The following is a 27,037-nucleotide window of genomic DNA, read 5'->3' as shown; positions in this document are numbered from 1 at the left end:
CTCTCAGCCCGTTCAGTGCTATCCATGAATTCCGCTAGGGGGCCGCACCGGTCGCAACTCACGAACACCGAGCCGGTCGTTCATTTACGGTTTGAGCTAAGTACAGATTACTCGTGCTTCGAGCGAGCGTGCGACTCAGTTCGTAGCTGAGCTCGGAACCAGGCGCTTCCGGCTGCAGTGGATTGCTGCAGTTAGTGAGACAAACGCTTGTCCAAAACTCTGTTAGCTCGTGTGCCAAACTCGCGTTGTAAGTGCCATTACATGAGTGAATTGTTCGTTAGTTGGTTGATGTAAAGTAGCATGTAAAGTATACCCATCGTGCGGAACGCGTTTTACATACTACGGCAAAGATGTGATATATACGGATTAATGATAATCAAATGATGCGCATAAAAATAAAACGGATATGAGTGACGATGCATACCGCTTTTTGCCGCTATCTACCGAATAGCGCGGCAACGCACAATCATGAGGTGACCTTGACCAAGTTATGACCGGTGTGTAAGGGAGAACGAGGATAAACAGCTAACTAATACTAAAGCCCCCTGCTGTGTTAGGCGGCAGAATGCTGTTCCTTCGTTTAACGGAGTCGATTACGTTCCACTCTCCGGTTGCTACAGCGAAATCCAACATTCTCGCCCGGTAAAAGTTAATCCCGCATTCGTTTCACTCGATTTACAGTTGACGACAATTCAGTTCATTTAGCTTTTATTATTTACTAAAAGATCCAGCTTGATGATAAAAGAGAGATGTGTTTGCTCTGCTCTTTTCGCTCCCTTGTTTTGCTTACAAAAGAACCCCGGTGCGTATGTGAATGACCGGTAAACGCAGAACGTGTCCTTCGGTAACCTTTCTCCTACCATGCATCATTGATGTGCCGTAGGAGGGATGCTCGCCTCGGAGATACTCCTTGGAGATAGACAAACGGTTTATGAGTTTGCGAAAAAAAAAAACGTTTGAATTACTGCTGCCGTATTGCGGAAAGATGAGCCTTTCGTATACAACTTTCGTTTATCGTCTTCTGAACAGTGTAAGCTTTTAATCAGATTTCTTATTGTCATGTGATTTTTTCCGTATGAATGCGCCCTAGGATCGTGAATAATATTTTTATTGAGTGGTAATTGATCAGCAACTGGCCTTATCAAGCTTAACGATGCGTAGCCAATATAGGCTTACGTCCGTTCAACATCTCAAAGGGCAATGTTAGAATAGCAAAAGCTGCACATTCTGCGTCCGACATGCTAGCTTATCATTTACCAGCAACAGTGTACTGATAACGCGGCATTCGATTGATTTTTTCTCAAGCACATGCTTTGTCGCTTCATCCACGACATCCGATGACATAAGCTTTTATGATGCATTCCGTTCACGTTGGAACACTGCAAGGAAACTGTATGAAGATTTTTCTTGGAATAGAAGGGATGGTATCTTATGATGATGCGAAATGCGATGATGTGGAATGCGATGATGCATTAAGAACACCACAACGTGCCATAATTGCGATAGTGCTACTATTGCGAGAGACCTCTTTCCACCTGTCCGATGCGCTGTTGTTCTGTTGCGGACCCCTTGCGTTTTCTATTTTCGATGCCAAATGTCAACGACCCACCGAAGGCGCGGTTTGGTCAATATGAACATTAGTTTTATTTTTGTGGATTTTGGATACGACGACGGTGCTTACTAGCACGCCTGCGGCACCCAAGTCGCCGACACGACGACAATGGTTACGCGAGCATCGGACTTCGGCGCTTCTTCGAGACCACTTTGTTAGCGATTATGATCATCATCCCCACCGTGATTAGCATCATCCCCCGGGGTACGCTTGGAGGACTAGACCGGAGTGGGTTTGCTTCAAGGCAATAGAAATCTAAGAAAACCGAGCCAGTTGACGATAGTGTGCATAGCCACTAGCTGGATGTGGCGGAACCTTGCGAAACCGGTTTGTCGAGACGTTTGAAGATGAGCCGCCAGAAAGCAATTTCGTATTGAAAACAGCTCGGCCCACGGCCAAGGCCGAGGTCGAGGCCTGTTCCTATTGTGCTCCGTTGAGTTCCTTGGAAGGAAGCTGCTACCAGCTATTGTTTTCGTAAAATACAAACAGCATCCGCTTAGGAAGGTTTTATGTTTAATTTAACCGGCTGTCCTCCCATTGACCTTCCCCCCCTCAATTGTAACTGAGCAATGCTGGTTTGCTAAGGTGTTTTGCGTATATTTTCAAGCACCTCCTCAGCGACGTCAAACCAAAGAAAATTATTGTCTTTGGAGAAAAAAGTATATAACAAAACGGCTATATCATACAAAAAACATGCTCCAACACTTGGCTGAGCTGACTCGCAGGATCGTTTCCTGCTCGAAGAACAACGGGTACCGAATTATCGACGTCATGTTTTATGTCTTTATGCGTTGGAAGTAACGAGAAGAGTATAGCAACAACAAAAGAGTCGTTGTTCATACAGCAAGTCAATATTTGCCATTCAATTTGGATGCTAATGGCTAATGGTGTAAAAGCTGTTATTCAAATCAGCAAGCAGAGCACCACAGAGTTCTCGGTAGTAACGTGGCTATTTCTGAACGCTGAAACGTTAGTTGGTAGTGCTGTGCAATAGTACAAAATATGTTCACATCACTCTCAAGAAAATCGACTGCATTGGACTGCAACGCGTCGTTCCTTGTTTCCATTGATAAAACCTGCCTAAGTATATACAGAATATTTTCTGCCTTGCGTACGTGCGTCTATTGTAGGGGAAGTTTTTTTTTTATACGAGAATTCATGCGGAGCATCATCGCCCTAATCGTTTGCAGGTGTTCCCCCAGCAATGGAGTGTTTTAGATAAGCATGCCATCCCGATTCCCCAGGGTAACACGGTTATCACTATCAAAACACGATAACACGTGGTTATTATTCGACACACACACAATCAACCACACGCACTCAACTGTACCGCTCCACGTTATCCACGGGGGTTGATGCAGACATTGCATAGGCATGCAAAGGACTAGATGAGAGCCGAAAAATACGCGATAATTATAAAAAATCGTTTCACTCGGCCCATTATTGCGTTTTTCACTGGTTTGCTGCTCCAGATCTCCAGCATATTCAAAGCTTTCCGCGGCGGTGTGGACTCAATCCGGCTATAGACAACTCAACGGTGAACGCATGCCGCGATGGTACCTCCACTCTTCTCGTGTTTCGGTTGCCGAAAATGTCGCGATGGAGAAGGAGGAGAAGGCGAATCGTCGGACGGTGTGCGTCCGTGTGTGAGAAAGAGAGGTAAATTCGAGATAACGCGTTTACGCGAGCCAACGAAAGGAAACGCACTAGAAACGCTGAGTAGACCATGCATGGTGGAGCTGCCGCTCGCCGGTCGGTTCAGAAAGGTTTCCGCGCTGTTGCGATCGGTTGGTGTGTGCGGGAGCGCGCTCGTAGTCTCGTGAGTTTAGTTTAATACTGTTTTGACTAAGTACACGTGCACGTGAGGATCGCGATAACATTTGGCCTGGTGCTGTGAGTGAACCATTTCCGTGGATTTAAGGAAAATACTTAGAATCATTCTTGGTAGGTGATTGCTTCAAGGAATCTCTCTCTTGTCGCTGGAAAACAGGCACACAAACACACGCTGCTTCGGTTTTAACGGAGGCTCGCGGGGGATAGACCATTGATGAAAGTTTACGCTCATCAAGATCTCTCGACCTTCGGATGGAGTCGATTTCTTAGCATTTGATTGCCGCGTGAGAAAGAAACCTGTTCCCGATTTCGAAGCTCAAATCTCTTGATCGACCAAGTTCACGCGGACCGACCGACGCAAATCGAACGAACACCATCGCGGCCGCCGGCGTGGCGCACATTTCGGATATTACGACACTGTACGATCTCGCAGTTGACTGACCTTCGAACGGCGCGTCGATCATCGTCATCGTGGCGAACGCAGCAAGCCAAGCAAAACCCGAAACTGAGCTCCGAAAATAAAATCCATCATCATCTTGCCTTCGTGTGCTCGTTGCAGCTTCCAGCTGAGGCGGTTTGGCCATCAGTCGTTGACACATGAATGCCAGATTCCTAGCGATCGTGCAGGAGTTCCAGAGACACCCGGCCAGCACCCCACTAGTGCTAATTAGTCGATCAACAGCAGCAGCAACCGCAGCGCAGCAGCCCTTTACCTCCCATCCAACATCAGTGTAAGCTAGTGTATTGTGTAGTGTTTGTGTTTTGAGGAAAACCCCTCGAAGTTGTGCTCACATTTCGTCGATATCGTAACTGAGAAACGCATTAGTGAAAAGCAGATAGTGGCTTTAGTCGAATTCGAAACCACCCTTCCCTTCAGGCCCACATGAAATTACGGACAACGTGATACGCGATAAGCCGAATCTCGTCCTTGGGCCCCTTGGAGGTCGGCTAAGTAAGTGAGTGCGTGGGTGCGTGCGTGTATGAGTGGCCAGGCTGTGTTTGTGATAAGAAAAAATTAGTAACGTATCCGAATCGCAACAAAAAAGGAGAACGCAGTAGGCGTATTAAGGATATTGTGTACATTCCCGTAACGAGAAAAAGAGTTCCGGTATACCTGCTGACCGAGCATTACTCGGACGAATCATGGTGCTAGCCGAGCTACTGAACCCGTCGCCGGAACAGGTGGCCGAACTGCGACAACTGTTCAAGGAGAAGCTGGAGAAAGATGCCGCCAAAGTGCCAGGTATATCGCCATAAGAAATTATCTATTAGCCTAATTGGTGGAGCTTATCGGTGCGCGTCATTGTCATGATATTGTTTGAATTTTGTTCCTCTGTTTTCGCATGACTCACGCGCGGTGTCAGCTGATTTCACGTTACACTCACACACCGTAAGCGTCTGGTCTTGATAAGGTTGAAGCCATTATTCGCAGGTTTGCTGATAAAATTAGGTATTTCGCTGCCTTGCTTGCTACGGACGATGATTTTAGATGATCGGTTGTTCCACTAAAGTACCTCCACCCCGTGCAATCCTGTTGATAGAATGAATCAGTGAAATGAGCTAAGGATCCGTCTGAAAGACATTCGTTTCGTCAAAGTCCCCTCTATACCCTCCATGGCCATTGGATCTTGAAGAAAAACAGTGGTCAATTGTTTCTCATGGATGGAACATTGGCCTCATTTGAGCACGCAATGGAAGACGAGATCGCTTCACTCTTGGTAACACACAATGGTCATCATACAGTGCGCAACATACGCGACTGTAACCACCGGTAGCAATAGACACCGCTCGTACCGTAACCCACTTACCACATCGTATTGCCAAATAGTCTTCTGAACGAACGCCTCGTTCGTTTAATCATCAACGCACGCTTTGCTCGTCTCAACGTTTGGCTCCATCCAAAAGCTGAGCTTTCTCGCTGGAGATGACCACGAGACACCGGCCTCGCTTTTCGTGGGACAACCGACACATACTTCGTGGATGGGCAAAGCTAAATATGCCACCAAAGGGTAGGCCTTGGTTCAAGGTAGTGGATAGCTATGCCCTTCTGTTTCTACGTTATTTATGTTGCCGTATGTCCTAACGCTGTCGTGGTAGCGTGACTTTACTGTTTTCCCCTCTAATAGCTCTCGATTTCATACGGATCATGTGTGTGAAACAATAGGAACAATTTTGCTTACTTTTTCCCATATTTGTGCTGTATTACTTTCAACACAAGACCTTTACCTTCTTTTCTCTCTTCGAAGAAAAGTGAAATGAATCGTTAGGCGTTTAAGCATATCGATCTTTGCCCACCTTTGCACATAAACTCTACTTACCTTCAATTACATTGACCTTCTTTAATATCTTACAGTCGGTGGATTCCATGAGCACGATATGAAGTGGGTCTTTGAGACTGACATGTGGTTGAAAAAGTTTTTGGAAAACAACGACGCTGTTATGAAGGACTCTTTGAAGCAGCTCTGGGAAACCATAGAATGGCGGAAAACATCTGGCATCAATGGTAGGTTTAAAACAATCTGAAAAACTCTCCAATCAACGACGTCCTTTTACTAATCCTGTAAAAAATATCTACACTTTTGCAGACATACGGGAGGATAACATCCGGATGGAGTATATCAACGATGGTCTTATGTTTCCACGCGGTCGCGACGTAGATGGAAAGACAGTGTTCATCTTCAAATCAAAGCTATACGTTCGGGGGTCCCGTAATTTGGACGATCTAAAAAAGTGCTTCCTCTACTGGATTGAACGAATCATTCGCGAAGCGAATGACGACCTGGTGACGATCGTGTTCGATCTGACTGATGCTGGACTGAGTAACGTAGATATGGATTACACAAAGTACATCATCAACACCTTAAAGAATTACTATCCATGTTCGGTAAACTACATTCTCATTTACGACCTACCATGGATACTGAATGGTACGTGAGAGCTACACGGAGTGCTTACTGGGTGGACAATGATTTAATTGTGTTTTTTGTCTTTTAGCTACATTTCAAATCATCAAGAAACTGCTACCTGCCAAAGCCGTCGATCGGTTAAGAAACATTAACAGCAAGAACATTAGCGAGTATATTGACGAGGATAACATGCTAAAGAGTTGGGGTGGCAAGGATGATTACGTGTTTAAGTTCATCCCGGAAAGCCAGCACACAAAATTAGAGCCTCTCGAACTCCAGCTGACGCAGTCCAGCAATGGTGTTGCCAATGGATTCCTGTCCAAAAAGGTATGTTTTTACGTTCTTTTGGCATCCTCGGCTATTAATATTGTTTGTTCGTTTGTGATTATTTTACTAAATTAATATATGCAATAACATTGTTCCGGATTGCAATCTACTTCTCCCGGTACTCACCGATGCAAAATGCGACGAAAAATTTATATATTCAAATTGGTGGCCATTTGTTGGAGAAAAACGAGATCATAACAATATTATTCGCCAATAGGCGATGGCAATGGTGTTTCATATTCATGTTTTCAAAGGTGTTCTTCATGTAACTCCAGCTTGATTTGTCGATAAGAGAGCTAAGGTTTTTATTAATATTCTTAACTTGGTTCCATCACTGGGTATGGTTTAGTGGAATACGGACGATAGGTGCCTGGCGTTAATGGGCGGTTCTTGGGAACCATACTAACCCTTTCAACCTATCGACCATTGATGGGTAGCATCTCTCAAGCTTTGCGCTTAGAGAAGCATAACGGTGAAGTGAATTATAAAACAAAACACTTGCACCAAAACCATTTCATTTACTTTTGCTCTCATTGCTCTCTTTTCCATTCGGCAGCGTTGACTGCACACCAACGGCGATTGCTCCGTGTGGTTGACCTATGCTGACGAACGATAAAAAATGCAGGCGAGCTGAAAGCTGAGTTGCGTTGGGAAGAGCTGATAGCGATATGAATCTTTTCTGTTTTTATATACGTTCGTTTTTTATGCTAGTATTGCCAGTACCTTCTAAGTATTCAACGAGATGATTACGAATAAAATCTTTTTACCATTTCCATTATGAATTGATCGAGGTTCTCGTTCTCATCAATCGGCAGATGTTTATTCTACTTTATGAACGATATATAAAATTTAACGACGATAACGAGTGACCATTTTTGAATTTGTTGCTCATTACTATGCCCGTGAACGTGACCGTACAGAAGCGAATAAGTACATAAAACAATTTTTTTCCTATCTAACGAACGTTATGCCGGTTCCAACACGATTTACTCTCGTGCTCGTACCCGACCGCGTGGTGACTCGTCGTCTTGCCTGGCGTCTTGCTCGTTAGGGTGCGTATGTGCAAGACTCGCTTGTATGTGGCCGATGGTGAAAGGTGATACCATGGTGGGACGACGGAATTACCGCTTGAGCGCAGTAATTTCGCGGCCGTTGATCACGACAGACAGAAAGGAGTGAAGTTACCGTGCCCAAAGCAGACACCATGTGCTTTTGACCAGTTGGCGAGGTTTAGTTATCGAGTGCGAGTGTTTGCACTGGCGGTTTTCATGTGGTACCAAAAAGAAGTGCTATTTGCGCACTAGTAGTAAGGTTCACCCTGGGCAACGGCATCGAACCATCGGCCTTGGCGTCGTATCTTTCGTCTACGACAACGACACTTGCGCATGCTGTTCCTAACTGGTGAAGAACCCATCTGAAGACAGTTTATAACGACTACGCTGACTGACGGAAGGAAAAGAGCACCTTGCTCGTATCTCTGTGCTGTATCTACCGAAGGCGTGTGCGGCTATCGTTCGTCGTATTCTTGTTTCACTTTCCATTTTGGAAAAATCCAAAAATAAGTATCGATTGTTTCCTGTACCGTGTCTAGTTACGTCAGGCAGCAGGTCAGCGGGGTGAGCACCCTAAATCACTTGAAAACATCAACCGCCCGCCAACGCACAACCGAGCCGATACAGCACCAGCACGAGGCGATACAGCTGTGACCGTAAACTCCATAAAAATTTGATGCATTCGCAATCAATACGCAGTAGTGAACGACGGTATCCGCGCACGAGGTTTGGCAGTGATTCCAGAGCCTTTCAACGGTCAATCTTTCGATAACGATTACGTGTGAATAAGGTGGTGCGCTCACGATCATCCGCGGGTTCTTGAGTCTTCACTTGCAACGGCGATCCTTTGCTGAACAAAATGACACGGGTAATGTCTTGGTTCAATAAGCTTCTGATTTGTACGATAATTACTCTAGCTGGTCTAAAACACTCATCATCTCGCCAAGCCGGCAATCAGTATCCGCTAGATGCACCGGGCACCGGGCACCGGTCTTTATAAGTTATGCAAGCATCAACTGTACTGGCTTTGCAATACCAGTATGCTTCGACGACTGTGCTGATCACGGTCACCGTGGCTTTCACCCATTGAAGATTTTGCCATCTGTGTTGCTTACCAAAGCATGACTCAATTCCTAGGTACACCATGATTCAATCTATAACGCCCAGCTGTGCCATGTGTGGTACTACCACCGAAAGGATGGATAGAAGAAACGACGAAAAATAACGTTTTGTGGCAGAGCTAAGTGAATCTGTTACGGGAGGGACGTGCGCTTTGTGGCCTACGAATAAAACCGGTTATAGCTGATGATGCAAACGTTCGGGGAGTAGACGGCCGGGCGCTCAATTGCACATACATATCTAAACTGGGAAGCGGAACACTTGCATCAGCAACTCATATGGTTGGATCGCATTTTGTAGAAGTGTGCTACTAAAAAAAAGTGATCTCCATCCAAGGAGGAGTATGAGAAGGTTTATAGCAGCATCCATTAATTTTGAGTTTTTAGTCACTAATTGCTACAAGGCCACGGATTCTTCAAGGTTCCTACGTGCTACCTCTCTCAACGTTTTATCCCCAAAAAACTTGTGCAATACTGGTCGATTTGAATCGGCCAATATGAATTTTCGAAATCGAAGTTTCCGAAGTTTATGGAGCCTAGTTGAAAAGCTAAAGCTGAGTTGGAGTTCATTTCAAAACTTTGCCTATAGTTAATTTACCATTCGCGCCCGAAAACAACTTCGATAACCTTATTTTACCTTATAAACCAGAAATCACTTATTAAAACCCCTTTGAACAGAAAAACCAAGCAAACACATTTAAAGTCAGCTTGAAATCGGCTTTGTTGGCTGTCGAAATGAAGCCCTCCACACACTGGATGCTTAACGGCCCCATAAGCGGCCCTTTAGAGACGAGCCGCATCCAGTGTGTGGAGGGCTGGACGAGCGAGATTTGAAACAAAAGAAAAGAGAACCGGGCCCGAAAAAATTAGTGGCGGATTAAAAAAACGAGTGCATTTTACGGAAAACCCGCGAACGGGGGAACTAATTTTTAATCTAGAAAGCCAGCACCACGCACTTAGAGAAGGCTAGCGTCGTTTCGATCACCGCCATACTTTCGCAAGAATAATCGATAATTAAAAAACCAAAAGCAAGTCATGGTTGGCCTGATGATTTAGCTGGACAATCTTTTACATCTCGCCTAGATTGGATTTTTGCTCAAGCCCAGAACAGTTCCCAGCAGTTTTCGTTGAGGTGCCCATAGAGTGCTCAAGAACGAGGAAAGAAATTTAACAAATCCCAGCATCCTCATCACGGCTCGTGTTGTGTTGTTTAGGCGTCCCTTTTGTTTCACCAAACCAAACTCTTGCCGCTTGCCGTGTTGGGCGCTGCGATTTCCCGGTCGAATCGGCGCTAGCTCAGTAAACTGGAGCTATTTTTAAACTAGCAATATTTATATTCTACGGTCGGGTTCGCAAATCTCTTCATCATCGTTCTAGTCTACTTGGACAACGCGAAACTAGATCATCGAGTGCAGCTACGCCGGACGCCGAACATCCCGGAAAACAGACGGTAGAGAGCTCACGTACTTCGCTACGGTACCGTAGTAAAATAGTGCATCGAGTACGCACTTGTTCCGGGATTCCTTTGAACACCAACCATCATCATGAACCTGGAAACCATCATCATTTGCTCTGACCATCTTCTGTTTTTCTATCATTTGTTAGGTGCACTTTGCGAACCTCAGCCCCCCCGAAACGCCAATGAACGAATCGGCCAATAGTTTCCCAGAGCATAACGACGGTAAGCTTAAAAAAGGGATTGATGCCATTACGAAAGGGAAAATTACGCCCAGGCGTGCTCGGACCCTACAATAGAGACATTAATTATTAACTACATCTGGTGGATCTAGTTTTATGTGACCGAATTTTGCTTGTCCATGTTTGCTGTGTTGTGGCCGGAACACATTTGTGCAGAATACTAAAGGAATATTGTGTAACTTAGTAGCCTTTTTGGGGCCGGTGTGACTTTACTTTTAATAACTAATGACCACTGGGAGCTTGAATAACCTTCGGAGGATCCGTTGCCATGGTGGTGTTTGTAATTCTTTGAATTATGAATGATTCAAACGATACGTTCCGCATTGCTCTATCCCCTTATTTGTCGCACCCTTTATCTCTGCCCCTATTTAACCACCTGGCACCTGCGCTCCCTTCCTCGGCGCCACACCGCATATTACCGCTGTTGGCAGTTGTTTATCTGGCGTTGATATGCTGCATCCTAACTCTGCCACGCTCTTTTTTGATTCCCCAGGCGAAATGTTGCGAATCAATCCACCGAACATCATCATTTTCGCGAAATCTGGAAACGATCTGGTAGGAACGGTGGAGATTACCAATGTAGACAGCAAGCCCGTGACGTACAAGGTGAGTAGCGGGTGTAATTGGCCCTTGTGGAGCACGGAATCAAACAATTGACGCTAATAGATGGGTTTTTTTCTCATGTTTTAGGTGAAAACGACGGCTCCGGAAAAGTTCCGCGTGCGTCCAAGCACGGGAATTCTGTTGCCGTCGGGAACTGTTACCATCAACGTCGTGCTGCAGCATGGCCAGCAGGTTAATATCATCAATCGAGAGAAGTTTTTGGTGATGTGTATGGGGCTTACTAGTGATATGTCGAGCAATCCGCAGGATTTAATCGAACTATGGAAGGTAGGACACGGCACTACCGGTCTATTCTGGCAACCACTGCTCCTAACTAACCTTTGTTCGTTCGTTTAATCAACAGAACACCTCCACCAGGAGTGCCAACCTTGAGCAGCACCGGTTAAAGTGTGCGTTACCGGTTAATTTCGATGAGAGTGGCTTGGAGCCCATGTTTGCCGGAGCGGGAGTCGGGAGCGGAACGGACATGCTAGGAGCTGGTGCTGCTGCTGGCGGACCAAATGGCACGGGAGCTGCAGGAAACAATCAGATTTATTATTCGCTCTCCGTGATCATGAGCCGAATGGATCATTTGGCTCTGTTAGCCAAACGAAACCAGAAGCTGCAGTGGCTGACTTGTGCTCTGTTTCTGTTGCTCTCGCTGGCCATTGTGTACATATTGAAGGTGGAAATTAAGAATAATGCCTCTCAGTATTGTACCAGCGCAGAGCTTAACTAGGGCTCGCTAAGAATGAATGCTAAGCAGCGCATGGAGAGGCATCGATTCTAAATGATTGTCTTTTCGCTGCTAGATGTCCGTGCATGGTGTGCGGGTAATTGGTGCCAGTTGTTTCATTCCTGTATTTTTTCCTTTTTCATTTCTGTATGTACTGGGTTCGCTCAAAAGATATTCTTTCGTTTGCGCTAAGCCATGCTGTTACTGCCGTTTTTTCGTTTCGTGTTATCGTCGTTGATCCCTCTCTTGTATTCTTGCTGAGCTAGGGTTATTTTAGTGCGTAAAATAAGTCGTAAGGTTCGGTCATTATTCACCCCTTCCCACTGAAGGTAGCTGTTTCTGTTGGCAGAGAAATAAACTTTACAAGAAAACTATGAACGAATGTTGGTTGGTCAGCGACCGGATTGTGTTTAAAGACGAAATCATCGAAAGCGATCGTAGGATTGCGAATTTCAGTTATATTTTCAAATTTAGGTGCATTTTCGCCTCGGGGTAGATTTCGTTTTCGCCTTTTCGCCTTGGGGTAGATTTCGTTTTTATCGTTTGCCCATAGAAAATAGATGCTATAAAATAAACGATACAACGAACGAAATAAAAAACGGAAAAAATACGTCATAAACGATAAAATGGCGTAAACAATCTTCACTCTTTTATTTAACTTTGGTTTTAATATCGTGGATCAATTTCCGTAAGAATTCGTTATGAACACCAAACGCACCAAACCGGATCCGAAGGGGGGCGGCATTAGGAAGTATCTTCGAACCACGACGACGGCGGCGGCCGAGGAAACACCTACTTCTTCGAGAAAGAAAGTTCCGGAGGTCCGTCCCGCAAAACAACAGCCGCAACAGAGGAAGACGCTGCAGAAGGAACCCGAGTCGGATGGAGAAGAATTGACCGTAATTGAACAGGAGGAGACCGAGGCAGAGGAGCGCGGTTGCTTCTATATGGACCAGAAGGGCAACTATTACTACAAAGCCGACGATGATGCGGAACCGATGCTGACGAATCTTGGCACGGATGTCGGTGATGCGTTCGGCGAGCTGGACGGGAACTTGATCAAAGACACGGAAAGCGACCGTTACGTGCTGATCATGGACGAGGACGAGCAAAGGTCCACGATTCTGGGGGAAGGCGTTTCCGATGGCGACCAGCAGGTGGACGATAATGAGGTTTACGAGTTTGAGGAGCAGGAGTATGTGGTACCAGAGGCGAAATCAAGAAAGCAAACGCGCAAGAAGAGTGGATCGGCGGCCGCATCCACCTACATGTGCAACTATTGTAACTACACGAGCAACAAACTATTTCTTCTATCGCGCCATCTCAAATCCCACTCGGACGATCGGCCTCACAAGTGCTCGGTGTGCGAACGCGGCTTCAAGACGTTAGCCTCGCTGCAGAACCATCTGAACGCGCACACCGGCACCAAACCGCACCGCTGCAAACGCTGTGATTCTTGCTTCACGACATCCGGCGAGCTGGTTCGTCACGTTCGCTATCGCCATACGCTTGAGCGGCCCCACAAGTGTACCGAGTGCGATTACTCGAGCGTCGAGCTGAGCAAGCTGAAGCGCCACATCCGGACGCACACCGGTGAGAAACCGTTCCAGTGTCCTCACTGCACGTACGCGTCCCCGGATAAGTTCAAACTGACGCGCCACATGCGCATTCATACGGGCGAGAAACCGTACTCCTGTGATGTCTGCTTCGCGCGCTTCACGCAATCCAACTCGCTGAAGGCACACAAAATGATACATCAAGGTAGGCCAGATCGGAAGCAACGGAAGCTTCGATGTGTAATGCTTTCTCATTCAACTTTCAGTCGGCGACAAACCCGTGTTCCAGTGTGAACTGTGTCCGACGACTTGTGGCCGGAAGACGGATCTGCGCATACACGTGCAGAAGCTGCATACCTCGGACAAACCGATCAAGTGTAAACGATGCGATGGTAGCTTCCCCGATCGGTACTCGTACAAGATGCACGCCAAAACGCACGAAGGAGAAAAGTGCTACAAGTGTGACTACTGTCCGTATGCCTCGATCTCGCTGCGTCATCTCGAGTCGCATCTACTTCTGCACACCGACCAGAAGCCGTTCCAGTGTAACCAATGCACTCAGACGTTCCGCCAGAAGCAGCTGCTAAAGCGCCACATTAATCTCTATCACAATCCGAACTATGTGCAGCCTGAACCGCGCGCCAAGACACATGTATGCCCGAGCTGTCCGCGTCGCTTTCGGCACAAGGGCAACCTCATACGTCACATGTCCCTGCACGATCCGGAATCGACCATGCACGAGGAAAAGATGGCACTGCGCGAGGGTCGCCAGAAGAAGGTGCATATTTTGCTGGAAGAGGAGGTGTACGAGGACGAGGAGGATGATGTGTTGGGCGAAGAGGATGGCGAAGATGTCGAGGACCAAGAACAGGCACATACGTCGTCGTCAGTAAGCGATGTCGTAGCGGGAGAGGAGGACGATGGGCAGTTCGTGCTGTTAGAAGTCATACGGCTACAGGACAAAGACAAACCGGAGAAATCACCAAAGACCCCGACACCGAAGGAACCGAGTCGCCGCTCTCCACGAACGAGACCAGTACTGCCGGATTCGGCTGTAACATCCGGAACCAGCAACCGTAATACAAAACCATTATTGCACAACACGAAGCTGGGAAAGCTGTCACTGGAAGTGCGAGGAAACGAGGAGGATCTGGACGCCGAAAACACCGAATTGGAGCTGGTTCCACACCAGGACGAGGACGATGATGACGATGGTCAGCATATTGTGATTCAACAGAGTGGCGATGAATCCGAAAGCGAGTTTATCCTCACAGCGGAAGGTAAGTAGGGCTCGCACGTTTTAGCGTGCCACTGAGCGGCGTATTCATTGTGGACTCATATATTCCTGTAGATTTGGAAGACGCCGAAATGCTATTACCGTCACTGCCGGCAACGAAGCGAAGTCGCTACGATATTAGCACTATTCAAGTAACCCAGTCGGAGATGGAAAAAAACATGAGCACATGCTTTGGCTTCGAGGTATGCTTATGACTTTTCACGCGCTAAGCTATTTGATACTGGTGTTCAAGAGAATCGCTTCTATTCCAGGACGAGGATGATGAGGATGACGACACGATGGATAACAAGGGAACGATTACTCTACTTAACTGAAGAGGTATAAAAGACCGCATTGCTATTCTCAGCGGATGAGAAGGATTTTACATGACTCGCTGCGCTCCCTTGCGAGATATCTACATTTTACATACTTGATCAAGTTTAGCTTATGATGGCCTTTGGGAAGAAGCACCTTTCTTCGATCATTTTGCAGTAAAATTCCAGCAAAAGTGTTGGGTGGTAACACGAATTCGACCAGTATGCCTAAACCACGATTCGGCCATACTATGTGTGTATCCCTCAAGCGTAAAGTAAAATAAAAAGTAAACTAATATTAATCTAATCTTACTGACATTGGGTTCTTCTTTTACTATTTTAAAATGGTAAGTAAATTACTTACTAAAAGATGTAACATAACTTTTACAAGACTTCACCGACCTCCTGACAATGTTGAATACTTTTTCTGAATCATATATAATGTGTAAGGTAAGTCTGGGGACCATTGCTTAGATACTTTTGCATCATTTGAAGGTAATTTGAGAAAATGGGATGACGAAAATCCAATTATCAACTTTTTGAAGACAAATAAACGGAAGTGTCACTACACCCGCATGAATTGTAAGACGGACAGCTGCTCGGAGTAGCTCGCTAATCAATTATGCAGTGTATCAATGAAATCATACTGTGGATTTTTCATCATCTTCCGCTACCGATTACCGAAGAAAATCACGATTAACATGAGCCCAAAACGAACGATGAACAAACAGCGCGTTGGAACGAGCGTAGTGGATACGGATGGATGCAATTTTTCCGATCGAAAAATGTGTTTCTTTCGGAATTTATGAAAAGTTTTCAAATCCATGATTCATCCGTTATGCTTCACTTTACGTAATGTTGATCGGTTTGCTTCTTGAAATCACTAAATAAGCGAAAACGATCAGACCCAGCTGCTAACGATTCCCACTCTGTGAACGATGCTATGGCGGAGATTGGTCGCTGTACAGCGGTTTGCCATCCCGATTCGATCGCATGTCGATCGTGGTGTAGTGCGTGTGCTCAGAAAGGGAAAGGAAGGTTCACCCAAAAAGCGTTTTCGTTTGTGACCTATCGTCACGCATCTCACCCGAGTTCACGATGATTGGTGTTGGTCCCTGACATGACGACCCATCGCAGGTGTTAGGATTCGTTAGGTTCGATCGGTTTCTCTCGGATCCCATCCTTGTAGATGTGGACACTGGCGTATTGTGAGTTTAGCATGGAGTCTGCGGTGTGCAACGGTAACATACAATCAAATTGTAATCAGCGCGCTAATTCTATGCCTTTCCTTGGTGTGGGCAACTTGCTGCGGCTAATTTCCCAAAATAGTATCGCAGCATTAGGTCGCAGCAAGCATCTGTTCCATAGAATTGACTAAATCAATGGCAAAGGTCACTAATGCTTGAAGACGCACAAATTCATCTGGCCAATGTCATTGGGACACTAATGGTATGGATGGATTCTCGGCAATTATTGCTTCTCCTGTGATCATGGGCCGGATCGTCGCGAAAATGGAGACTAAGAATAATGCATGAAGTTTGTTATCACACACGAAATGTTTAATTCATAAGGCTAATGAGGGTCTGTGGCGTACAAGCGTCAGCGCGATCTGGATAGAGTTTTTGGCAAAAGTTCGACCAAAACGAAAAGATTTAAAAAAAACCAACATTCTGTGGTGGCAAAGGTGAAAACAGATTCCAAACCCACAACAAGTGAGGAACCCTCAAGGCTACTCTTTGAAATTTGAACAGAACTTTATTTATTCATGAAATACCCGAGCTCCAGTTCATTTGGCAACGCCGGACGCAGCATGTATGCTCTGCAACCGAAACCATATGCAATGCGTAAAGGTAGTAGCAACATAAAGCAGCATACTGGTAGACCCCTCCTTTCCCTACCGAGGATGAATGGCTATCGAATTATACTGCTTGCCGCACTGACCACCAGCATCGATAACCCTCAAAAAGATGTTCTAATTACTTCACACCAATTCACCATGGCAATGCATGCCTTATGATTTGCCTCCACACAGCTACGATCGTCTACAATTACTGCGCCATGATAGTGAAGAAGGCAGAGTGACGGTGCCGCCGTACATCGCTTGCGTGCTGGTTGCTGTGATCAGAGGTGGCCAGGAGTGTTGCGTTTCGGCGCTGGCCTCGGTGTGTTAACGAAACATGTTTTAGGCCGATTGCAGCAGCAGTGACCGCCGGGCTGCTGTGATGCATAAACCTAGCCGCATGAAGAAAGCGTCCGCCATCCTCGGTGTGACGGCCAATCGACCGCAATCGATTACTCGCTCCCGGAGGCGTCGCGTACGGCAAAAAAAAGGTTAATGGAACATTGCCCTGCAAACGAAATTGGACGCTGTGTGAGAGGAAAATGACGACAAGACCAAACTCCATCGTATCTCAGATTCCGCCGCGAGTGTCCCTGGGAGGGCGGTTGCGATTTGGGACCGTGTCACCGGATCACCACCGGCTTACGCGCCTCTATTGGGATACGGGTCACCTTTTGACCGATGCATGTACATTCTGTGTATAGCCAGCGGCCAGCCAGCAGAAACACATGCGATTTACCAACGGACCAACTAAACCACACTCCAATCCACCAGCGATTGGGCAAGCCAAACTGGCGTACGAAAAGTGGTTTCAAATCGCATGAAATTGCATTTGAACCAACTGGCCAGTCCGTGCATCCGCTCTGCGCTCCGACACCACCGCTGGGTTACAGTGGGTGCATCGGATTCGGTTCAGGTTCTTCTGCGACAGGGAGCGAAAACGTGTTCGTTATGCAATGAACCGCCGGCCAGCCGAAACCCCACCCCCGTTGGTTAACCAGTACTGTTGCTGGCGGAAAATCTTTCCCGAAAGCTCCAACTGGTGCTATAGAACGATCTAGCAAAACGTACGATACGGGACGATGCGCTCGAACGTTTCGCTCATCGGTGGTGCCCGATGGAAAACAAGTTCCTTGGCTCAGTCGACGGGATTGAATTGCCTCATTGCGGTTATGCCCCTCATGCACACGATCTGCTCGTGGCGCTCGTGGTCACACAGGAATTGAGCGGTTGATTAAAGTGGGAGATTCCGTCCCATAAAGAGCTTCCACGGTGCGGATTCCATCTGGTGTGATGAGACGTTCCTTGTGTGATACGTGACACCATCAGCTGGAGGCCAATCGGGATGAGCGATTAGAGATAAATTGAACAATCCGTATATGATTAGTATATGATAGTAGTACAGCACGATTAGTATAGGCCTAATTGCTAATGGGAAAAGGTAACTCTTATTGTGCTTATTACTCTCCATGATCTTCAAATCACGAACTATGCCATGAGTAAGGCAATATACTAAGAGATCTCCTACGATGTGTAGGAGTTTTATTATCAAAAAAATCTGCCACAACTTTTATCATCCTACCTACAATAAATTATACAAAAAGTGCTCCATTTTGAATACTCGAATAATGTAACTGCTCATGTTGACAAGAGGTGCTATTATGTTGGATATACATATTTCCGATAAATGCCCCTTGTCGTAGCTGGCATTAAAAGAAGTAAATAATTAGGGTAACGCAACCCCATTGCTGCGCAAATTGCTACATATCATTCAGCCATAATCATGGCGTAAAGATCAAATGCCGCGAAGTGAATATGCTAGAAACACTTTCCCGCTCTACGAGTGACCCAATCCACGCAGCACCAGCGACGGCGCCCGAGCCGTCTATTTAGTGCTGGATCGCAAACGAAGAAATAGAACGAAAGCGAACGCCAGAGTCTGATCGGTGCCCACCATAACGGTGGCGTCGCTTGCTGCTGCTGCTCTTTACACGCCCTACCATCGACCATCGACGACGACGACTGCGGACGGTTGGGAAACCACGTGTTGTGTGGTGCGTCGCTATCGTTCGAAGAAGGGGACATGAGGAGGAACGATAGGCAGGCAACCCCCGAGTCTGTCGACGGCGTCATTCACGGATCGTAACCGACCGGAGGCAACCTGCAGTCCGTCCCATACCTGAATCCCCACAACGAAGCAGCTGGCGCGTACGGTGTTAGGTGCGATACTAACAACCAACCGGCAGCGATCTCAGTCCTGTTCGGAGCTTCACTCGGTGCGCGTCCCTGAGGTACGGTGTGCGATCGTTTGTGCGGGTGCCTGGTATTTTGTTGTTGTTGTTCTGCGCGCTAAGCTTGCAGAATTCTGGCGCTCTAGACAATTCCGGTTTGCAATCACCATCCGTTTGCATTCCGACGCATTAGGGACTGAATGCCCCTTTGCAATCCGGTTGGAAGAAAGATTTTGTGAAAGTGAAGTTGTATCGTCGCTTCCTCGGCTGGTGGTTCGGATAAACGAGAAGTTTCTTTTCCATGTCTGTGGGCAAGTGACGAGCGTATCATTGGTTCTGTTGTTGTTCTGCCCCATTCTATAGGTAAGTCGAAGTTAAGGTGCACCATAATTTAGCGACAAGCTGCTCCTAAATGTTCTAAGCGAAACAAAAGACTTCAACGTGGAAGCGACGAACCTTCGATTTCCGCGTTCCATAGAGGTGCGGCGTGGTTCTGTGTTTGGATTGGTAACTAGGTTCTAGTGTTTATGTAACAACCATAGCTCCATCAAAAGCATTCGTTACCCTGAATGCCCTACCACCCAGTGACTTCAGGAAAAAGATCTGGAGCAACCAACGTAACCAGCACAAAGCAGCTTGTTCGTTGTTTCGTTGCGAAGGCTGCACTTTCCACATACCCCACACGTGTCCATAGTAGGCAGTGCTGCTGCGCACCTATTTCACCTTTTCGGAGACGTATCGACTGTCGACTCGAATGTCGAATCAAAGTCCCTAGCAACTCGGGAGATAGTAACGGTGGCTGGGCTAAAGGGAAGGCGGATTCATGAATAATCCCGACACCCAGTTGGGCAACATCTCCACAGCGTGGGGAGGTCTATTAATTGAGGCCTGTTCAAAATCAGCCTAGTCGTCGCATGAAGGGAGAAACAAGTTTGCCTTTGAATGATTATTCGTTGGTTTCGTTCGTTGGCCCTAGAGAGCCTACCGGCCCTTACGTAGCCGCTAATGAGTATCCGCCAGTGGTGCTGCGTGATGGACGATGCCTGGTTGTTTTTGGGGGGATTTTGGATGTCATTTAGCTGCTTCTTTGCTTCGAATCTTGCCACTTTGCCCATCTTCTCAACGGTTGATCGCTAGCAGCGTTTACTTGTCCAATTTACGTCCTATCGTAAATGTTCCGGTTCTGACTTTGGACGCCAACCGTCGTTAGTTAGCCACGGTTGAGTTCGTTTACTCTTTCAATCATGGTCAATCCGCATCGTGCAACATTATCGCTTGCTATTCATCTGGCGCGAAGGCGCGCGAGCAGGGGACAGCTTCCTGCGATCTCACGGTAACAGGGAGCGAGAGGCACCTTTTAACAGCTTATCGCCGGTGTCGTGAGCTGTCGCCGTTCGCCTTGCAAATAGGAATTAAAATAAGCCTTCCAGACGAATGCGAATGCGGAAATTCGCTTAGCTGGTGTGTGTTTGTGTGTGCCCAGAGGCTACGCAGCGAACGGAGAGAATTTAAAATGCGAATATTGATGCACGGAACACTCAGACCATACTGAGCCAGCTTGCTACCATGTCTGAACTCGGAGAAATCTATGGTATGTTGAGTGATGCACCAGATTCCGTCTCTGGTCCGCTATGTTTCTCCCGCTGCTCCGGTGACTCCGTGATGGTTGTGTACATCATGTAATCTATCTTCTAGATAATAATTAGATTTGATATTTACAGACGTTCACTATTGGTTGTTACCATCGAGCGACATTCTAAAGGAAGATGAATCGAAGGAATATTGCTCAGATGATCACTGATTTAGAAGAAAGAGAAACGTTAATTCTACAAAGAAACATTTGGGAAATCCCTCGATGTAGATCTCGTTTTCTGTACCCCTGCAAGGAAATAGAATGATCTCGAAGCATCGTGGCGTCAGCCGGAAATCAATGGTATCTGAAACCGGTCGCATCCATAAATATTGCTTTGAGATTTATAAAAAAAAAAAACTAACACCTAAACTTACTGACGCCAATCGTCACACCATTGCGAAGGTGTGCGAACGTTTACGAAAGGTATCATCGACCCAGAGATATGCGTCATTGACCGCAGGCAACCCGTATTGACGGTATTCTACGGATAAAATCACAGCAGTGGGGAGCACCATAGTCGGGATTGTGAAAAATGATCAGGCATTTTAATTAATTTCATCGTTCATCATTTCATAGCTTCTCGTGTAGCAAGAGAAGGGAGTGCAAGTTCCGCCATGAAAATTGTCAAAGCTCCAGGATTTCTACTACCTTTTCACTAGTAACTTATGAATATTTTGGAATCCTATACCGCAAAATCATACCTTAGAACATCTTCATACGTTATTTTACTACGCCTCAATCTGGCTGGTCGGCTTGTGTTGGTTTTGCCTTCTTTGAGGTTTTTGATACCGCTCTTAGTATGTCTCCTTTGCTTTGGTGTTGCTTTGTTTTAATGTTATGTGTTTGCTCCTTTTGTTTTTCATCAACCATAATCGTTTTCCCCAATCAGCGGATGATGTCAATAGTATACACGCTGGTCAAACGGTGGGACGTGGATGTAAAATCGCAACACATTGATGTCGTATTTATGGAGAGTTCTGTAGTAGCATTGGTGACCATTATCTGGTTTGAATCCGTAATCTTCGTTTTTAGTTTCGCTTTGTGCTTTCCTTTTACTTTCGTTCGTGTGCTATCCATTCGCTTCGGTGGAAACTTAATAAAAAATATTCTGAAACGAAGGCCGAACGAACTCAAACATTGAATAATCGTTTATGATCGATCGAGCGGATACGGAATATTGATCTAAACTGCTTCCTGATGATTAGTCGGACTCTTCATCCGAGAAGAAGGTATCGTTACAATCGATTATACCCTTGAAAATCTGGCCAACGGTCAAAGCTAAATATAACCGGATCTACGAGCAGCATACAACACCTTCTGTGGGGTTGTATACATGAAAAACGAAACAGAATTTAATTCATATTATGCAGGAAACCATCATAAACTGTGATGCATTATACAGCGGAAACCAGCTCAACGTGTCGTAGAGGCGGTGACGCATAACCAGTTATCATCTAGTTTTCACGGACTCATTAATAACGTAAATCTCGAGATCCTTTTCAATCGGATCTAGCCCTAGCTGTATGTAATATTTTTTTTATTGTGACCACACTACCAAGGACTATGTGGACATCGCGTGTCAGGCGGGATGGGACATGTTTCTGTTAGTATGTATTCGATGAAGCGTGTCCACCTGAGATTGAGAGGATGATGAATGCTAACTGCGGCAGATAACCTTTGAATAACCGCCCAAACAGATGATAGGCCCTTTGGAGGGGCTGTTGTCGTGTGTGGGATTTCATTTCGTCCTTGAAGCTTCTACCGAACTTTCTATGACACCCTGCGGAGGGATTTCAGCTACGTGGCCTTACGTTTGATAGTAGCTAAGCCACAATATTCGACAAGAGAGAGGTTGTTGTAGCAACGGAGCCTACGATTTACATCAGCATTATTAACAGATGTCGTTTCACTCGTTATGATCGTGGCATTAACCCATAAAATGGTGCACCGCGGGTATCCCAATGCTCCCGCTTACCAGACCACTCGACTTCAATCATTACCGCTACTGCTGCATAGTTTAACTAATCAATAGACTAATCAGCAAAACTATTAGCGCACCATAAAGCGGGACAAGAGTTGACTTACAATTCAACGCATAACGCATGCCGGAGATCACCGCAGCATCACACTATGTGGTGTTTTCGCCCATCATAAGCTATCCATATCTTCGGTTCACGAGTTCAGCGAACCGCACACACAAAAAGCATGATTAATGACCATTTCAGCGTGTCAGTCGACATGTGTGGGCAACACGGGAAGGGGTTCAAGCATTGCGCCGACACCATTTTTGGGCGATCGTTGCTTGACTGATTAGATTAACTCACGGTGGAAGGGCAAAGCATATATGAGCAGCGGCTAGGAATCTTCCTTCAACGGAGCACACGTTGTCCCATTTTCGGCAGATCACACTTTTTTTTGTCGCGGATCAGCGAAGATCACAAATATGCGCATGTGACATTGAACTACATTCGAGACTAGCGAGACGGTGTACACCTTCTAACGTCGTCCTGTACCACTGGGGAGCCCTACATAAACGACGAAGAAATGATGCAACGGAACGGTTTTTTTTTTCACTTTCATTTGTGCGCCTTCCCCGTTGCTACTAGTAGACACTGGGCCACTTACTTTCGTTGTCGGTGAATGAAGCGTCTCGCTACATTAACGGTTAATGCCGTATCGCTCTGAACCAAACGTGGGGCAGCGCCATTCGAGAGACACGCGTTTCGGCTCAGCACCAGCGAAGAAGGAGGATTAAGGTGATTAAAACTCGCACTCAGAAGCGCATCTGCGTGCTGTCTGCGGCTGCGAGAGTAATTTGAATGACCCACTGATGGTCCACACAGTCGGGTGTGGATCGTAATTTTGAAGCTAGTATCTCGCAACAGCGGACTTGCCTAGCGGTATAGGGACGATGACGCGACGCGAATCACTTCTCGTTCGCGCCAGACATCTACAAGAAGTGTGTTAAGTTCGGGTACGCAGCGAGTGACGAAAGTGTGTCATCGGCTGATCTCGACCGCTCTTACGATGCTCTACGTGCGCACGCGATACACGCACGCCTGGAGGCGGTGTAGCCGGTTCAAAACCGTAATCTCAGAAGGGACTCCATTTTGATGCAATTTATCTCTCGGTTTTGTCTCGCTGTGCAAACGGACCAGTACACCGGCAGCTTTGCGGTTGTTGCGGATAATGTGTGTAGTGCTGGATGTTCCACGAAATGGTCACACGAAAAGTAGTGGAAAGGTCAGGTTTAACACGTCGGTTGGTATGTTGCCGTTCGAAATGACCGTTACTACCGACGCGTACACGTGTTTCATCATTCTGCTCGCTGGCGTGAGTGCTCATGTGACGAACTGGCATTTTCTTTCCTTTTTCTTATTTAGTTCCCCGCTGCATCGTTTATACCTAGTTCACCTAGTTCTCCATTTCGGCAACTTAACCGATTTGAAGGTGACCATTGTGCCCATCTGTTTCACCGGACCACCGGTACAACCTTGACCCTTTTGAGGCCCTCTCAACGACGTCGTGAAGCTCATCTACTTCCCTTTTCACTGGTTCGATGCCTGCTTGTAGAATGTTTTATTCAATTCGGAACTGCTTGCAACCTTTTGTAGGTTCGCAAATGGCTTTACTTTGGCATCCGCACTCAGAAAAACCCCAAAGAAGCAGAACAATGTAGAAAAGAAAACGCATTTAATTATCTCACGTGGGTCTAAACGTACGGCGAAACTTTTAGGCGCTGGCGCCATTTGCGAGACCTCCATTTGGGGCAAATGGCAAATGGCAGCGGTCGCCTTTTAAATGGGTGAGTGTAAGGGAGCAGGTGTCTTTGTTGTTTTTGTCGCTTATCTATCGAAACCGATAGCACTGTCGTTTAAGTCGAAGGCGATGGGTGATCCGTGTAGGCTGGTAGTCAGCATCCATTGGCTGTGGCACATGTGCCGTTGGTTTGTTTCCGAGCTTTGCAGGCTAATGGATCGAGGAAGGTTGGTTTTAAACGATCGTCATCTAAAATTAAGCTTTTGTGAAGACAAGATCGGTTGATTTACCTTAAAATTATCCAATCACCGGCCGGGGATTCGAGGTGTGTTGAGTATGTTTTCCGTTCCACTTCACGATCAGATGTTAGGTGTACACTTCCAGGTGATCGTCACGGGGTCATGCCATTTGATGATTGAAGCTGTACGAGCACAATCATCATTAAATCGTGAGATTTCTTTAGAAACTGTGCCTTCGCCTCAGCAAACACCATGTCAAAGTACTCGCCGCCCGACACTACCTACCCGATCCCGTCTCAATCCCGGATTTCTAGCTGTTTGCTTTGCACACGATCAAATAAAACCGGTAGTCGGGTCGAGGCGAGTCGAATAATTTCGCTAATTATCCTGCAACCGATTATGAAGAGCTCTGCAAACGCAAGGTTTTCTCCCAGACGATTCACTCGCTCGCTTAGAACCCGCCGTTGAGAGGTGCGGTTGAGAAGGGATGGGCGATTTGTGTGTGAAGTCATTCGCCGATTCTGAAGTCGCAGTGAATAAAGAACTCGGATCAATGTGGCACATGAGACTTGCCGACCGTGGATGGCGACAACGGTTTTGGATTGATTGTTTATCTTCTTGATTTCCTTGGGAAGAGGCACCCCTCGGTGATCAGACCGAGATGCTGCTTCTAACATTAACTGCGTTGGCTGTGTGGACCGTACCGTAGCGGCTACGATTTTTTCGGAAACCAGAATTCAAGGAAGAAGAATCGTCACCAAATGACCTTAGAACCAGCCTGCCTACCGCGCATGACAAAACCGGCTTCCCCGATGGATCAGAGAATAGAGGACAACGCACAGCATTAACGGCTTACAACGATGATATGTTAATAATTCCATCACAAGGGTTGGTTGACCTAGCGGCATAACAAATATTAATGCGGGATACGAGGCATTCATGCTAAAAATATTGTTGTTTTTCATCGAAACGGCTGAATTTGGTAGCTCGGTCAACAATCGAATTTTCAGGGCATGAGAAATACCATAGGATACATTACGAACTAATATAATGGATGTTGAATCCAGAATATTGGATATTCTGGAATTCTATCTGTTGTAGATGTTAGTGTTCTATGGCGCAGTTATTGTTCCCTTACTTTTTTACGGGTTTCAAGGCAAATTGAGATTACTGAGCTCTTTCTGTCTGTGAGTTGAAGGATATGCGGATGTAACAGTCCTCAACTATCGATTAAAGGTTCTTGGATACTGGGAAATGATCGTCAACTGTCGTTATCATCAATCACAGCATTCTATTTCAGCCTTATATAAGCATTTTCTTATATAATCGATTCCGATTTCCAACTGCCACTTCATCATGCATAATCCTATAATTAATCATAGGTCATCGCGAACCTGTTGGAAAGAACGCAATAAACACAATGGGATGCCTGGCGATGTACTCCTGTGTATAAATAATGTATTCATATTTCAATTGACTGTTCTGGTTTAATTTTACCATACGCTTTCTTCCAAACAAGATTTGGTTTTTGTAATACATAATTCGGTTTTGTAGTTCTTCTGAACCATTATTTTCATGTGTGTTTTAACATTGTTAATAAAGGTAAATCTGCAGAGAATTGGCTGAAGTTAATCTAGATATGCAGTAAAAGCAGTTAATGCCACACCAACATGGTGGACTAATATGTTAACCACTTTATGCCTGTTTTACATGACCTTTATGATACCACAAGTACGGCAACAGTATACTTACTTATAAACGCTCGTAAAACAGCGGATTAACCTGTTTACAATAAAAGAATAGCAGCTAGCATGAAGTTGACATTTTATTAAACAATTAACATGTTTTAATAATCCGTCTCATTGTTCCACTTTCCATTCCGTTTCGCTCTTTCTCCTTTTAATCAGCATCTTGTGTTGATAAAGAACCGGCACCGGCAGGCCACGACTCATCATGACGACGACACGGGTTATCCTGAACTTCCCGTGGATCGGCAACGACAAGCTGAAGGGAGACTTCTTCCAGGATACCGGGGTAACGGATGCGGTTATGAAGATCGCTCGCAAGGAGCTGCGCGAGGACAAAGCGATTCGTGAACAGTCCCTCGAGCAGCTCCGTGAATGGCTTCTGAAGAACGGTGATGTCGAGAACGTGCGCACCGACGATCTGTTTCTTTTGCGTTTCCTGCGCACGAAAAAGTTCAGCGTCCCGATGACCCAGCAAATGATACTGAAGTATTTGAACTTTCGCAAGGTGTTTACGCACCTTATCCACACGCTTGACTACATGTCACCGAGCATACTG

The 27,037-nt window shown here is 46.1% G+C and overlaps 3 protein-coding genes across 3 annotated transcripts in view; all 3 read left to right on the top strand.

Annotated features, from left to right (window-relative positions):
* The first annotated feature begins 130 nt into the window (after window positions 1-130).
* On the top strand, window positions 131-12,259 carry LOC125955337 (motile sperm domain-containing protein 2-like). Its single transcript, XM_049686461.1, has 9 exons — window positions 131-247; window positions 4,005-4,688; window positions 5,799-5,948; window positions 6,031-6,372; window positions 6,440-6,678; window positions 10,454-10,529; window positions 11,040-11,152; window positions 11,237-11,437; window positions 11,514-12,259. Exons 2-9 carry the CDS (start codon window positions 4,589-4,591, stop codon window positions 11,886-11,888), a joined length of 1,596 nt encoding a protein of 531 aa, XP_049542418.1. The 5' UTR covers window positions 131-247; window positions 4,005-4,588; the 3' UTR covers window positions 11,889-12,259.
* A 269-nt stretch (window positions 12,260-12,528) lies between these two features.
* LOC125953369 (transcriptional repressor CTCFL-like) lies at window positions 12,529-15,329 on the top strand. The gene is made up of 4 exons (XM_049682874.1): window positions 12,529-13,646; window positions 13,708-14,721; window positions 14,793-14,920; window positions 14,990-15,329. Exons 1-4 carry the CDS (start codon window positions 12,587-12,589, stop codon window positions 15,050-15,052), a joined length of 2,265 nt encoding a protein of 754 aa, XP_049538831.1. The 5' UTR covers window positions 12,529-12,586; the 3' UTR covers window positions 15,053-15,329.
* Window positions 15,330-19,037: 3,708 nt separating this feature from the next.
* The window catches only part of LOC125957801 (clavesin-1), an 8,804-nt gene continuing 804 nt past the window's right edge, over window positions 19,038-27,037 (top strand). Inside the window, exons 1-2 of the mRNA XM_049690726.1 lie at window positions 19,038-19,465; window positions 26,641-27,037. The exon at window positions 26,641-27,037 is cut by the window's right edge and continues 79 nt beyond it. Of these exons, the coding sequence (XP_049546683.1) occupies window positions 26,687-27,037 (351 nt within the window). The 5' untranslated portion in view covers window positions 19,038-19,465; window positions 26,641-26,686. The remainder of the gene's footprint in view (window positions 19,466-26,640) is intronic.

The sequence above is a fragment of the Anopheles darlingi genome, chromosome 3 (assembly GCF_943734745.1).
Source record: "Anopheles darlingi chromosome 3, idAnoDarlMG_H_01, whole genome shotgun sequence".
NCBI classification, from domain to species: domain Eukaryota; kingdom Metazoa; phylum Arthropoda; class Insecta; order Diptera; family Culicidae; genus Anopheles; species Anopheles darlingi.
The sequence above is the reverse complement of the archived record's forward strand: the minus strand, read 5'-3'. Positions and strand labels throughout refer to the sequence as shown.

What these genes read in the sequence shown, in the direction of transcription:
- LOC125955337 (XM_049686461.1), top strand. Translation starts at nt 4,589, where the DNA reads ATGGTGCTAGCCGAGCTACTGAACCCGTCGCCGGAACAGGTGGCCGAA. An exon ending in ATGGATTCCTGTCCAAAAAG is followed by an intron (nt 6,679 to 10,453) that starts GTATGTTTTTAC and finishes ATCATTTGTTAG; the next exon opens with GTGCACTTTGCGAACCTCAG. An exon ending in TTTCCCAGAGCATAACGACG is followed by an intron (nt 10,530 to 11,039) that starts GTAAGCTTAAAA and finishes TTGATTCCCCAG; the next exon opens with GCGAAATGTTGCGAATCAAT.
- LOC125953369 (XM_049682874.1), top strand. Translation starts at nt 12,587, where the DNA reads ATGAACACCAAACGCACCAAACCGGATCCGAAGGGGGGCGGCATTAGG. An exon ending in ACACAAAATGATACATCAAG is followed by an intron (nt 13,647 to 13,707) that starts GTAGGCCAGATC and finishes TTCAACTTTCAG; the next exon opens with TCGGCGACAAACCCGTGTTC. An exon ending in GTTTATCCTCACAGCGGAAG is followed by an intron (nt 14,722 to 14,792) that starts GTAAGTAGGGCT and finishes ATATTCCTGTAG; the next exon opens with ATTTGGAAGACGCCGAAATG.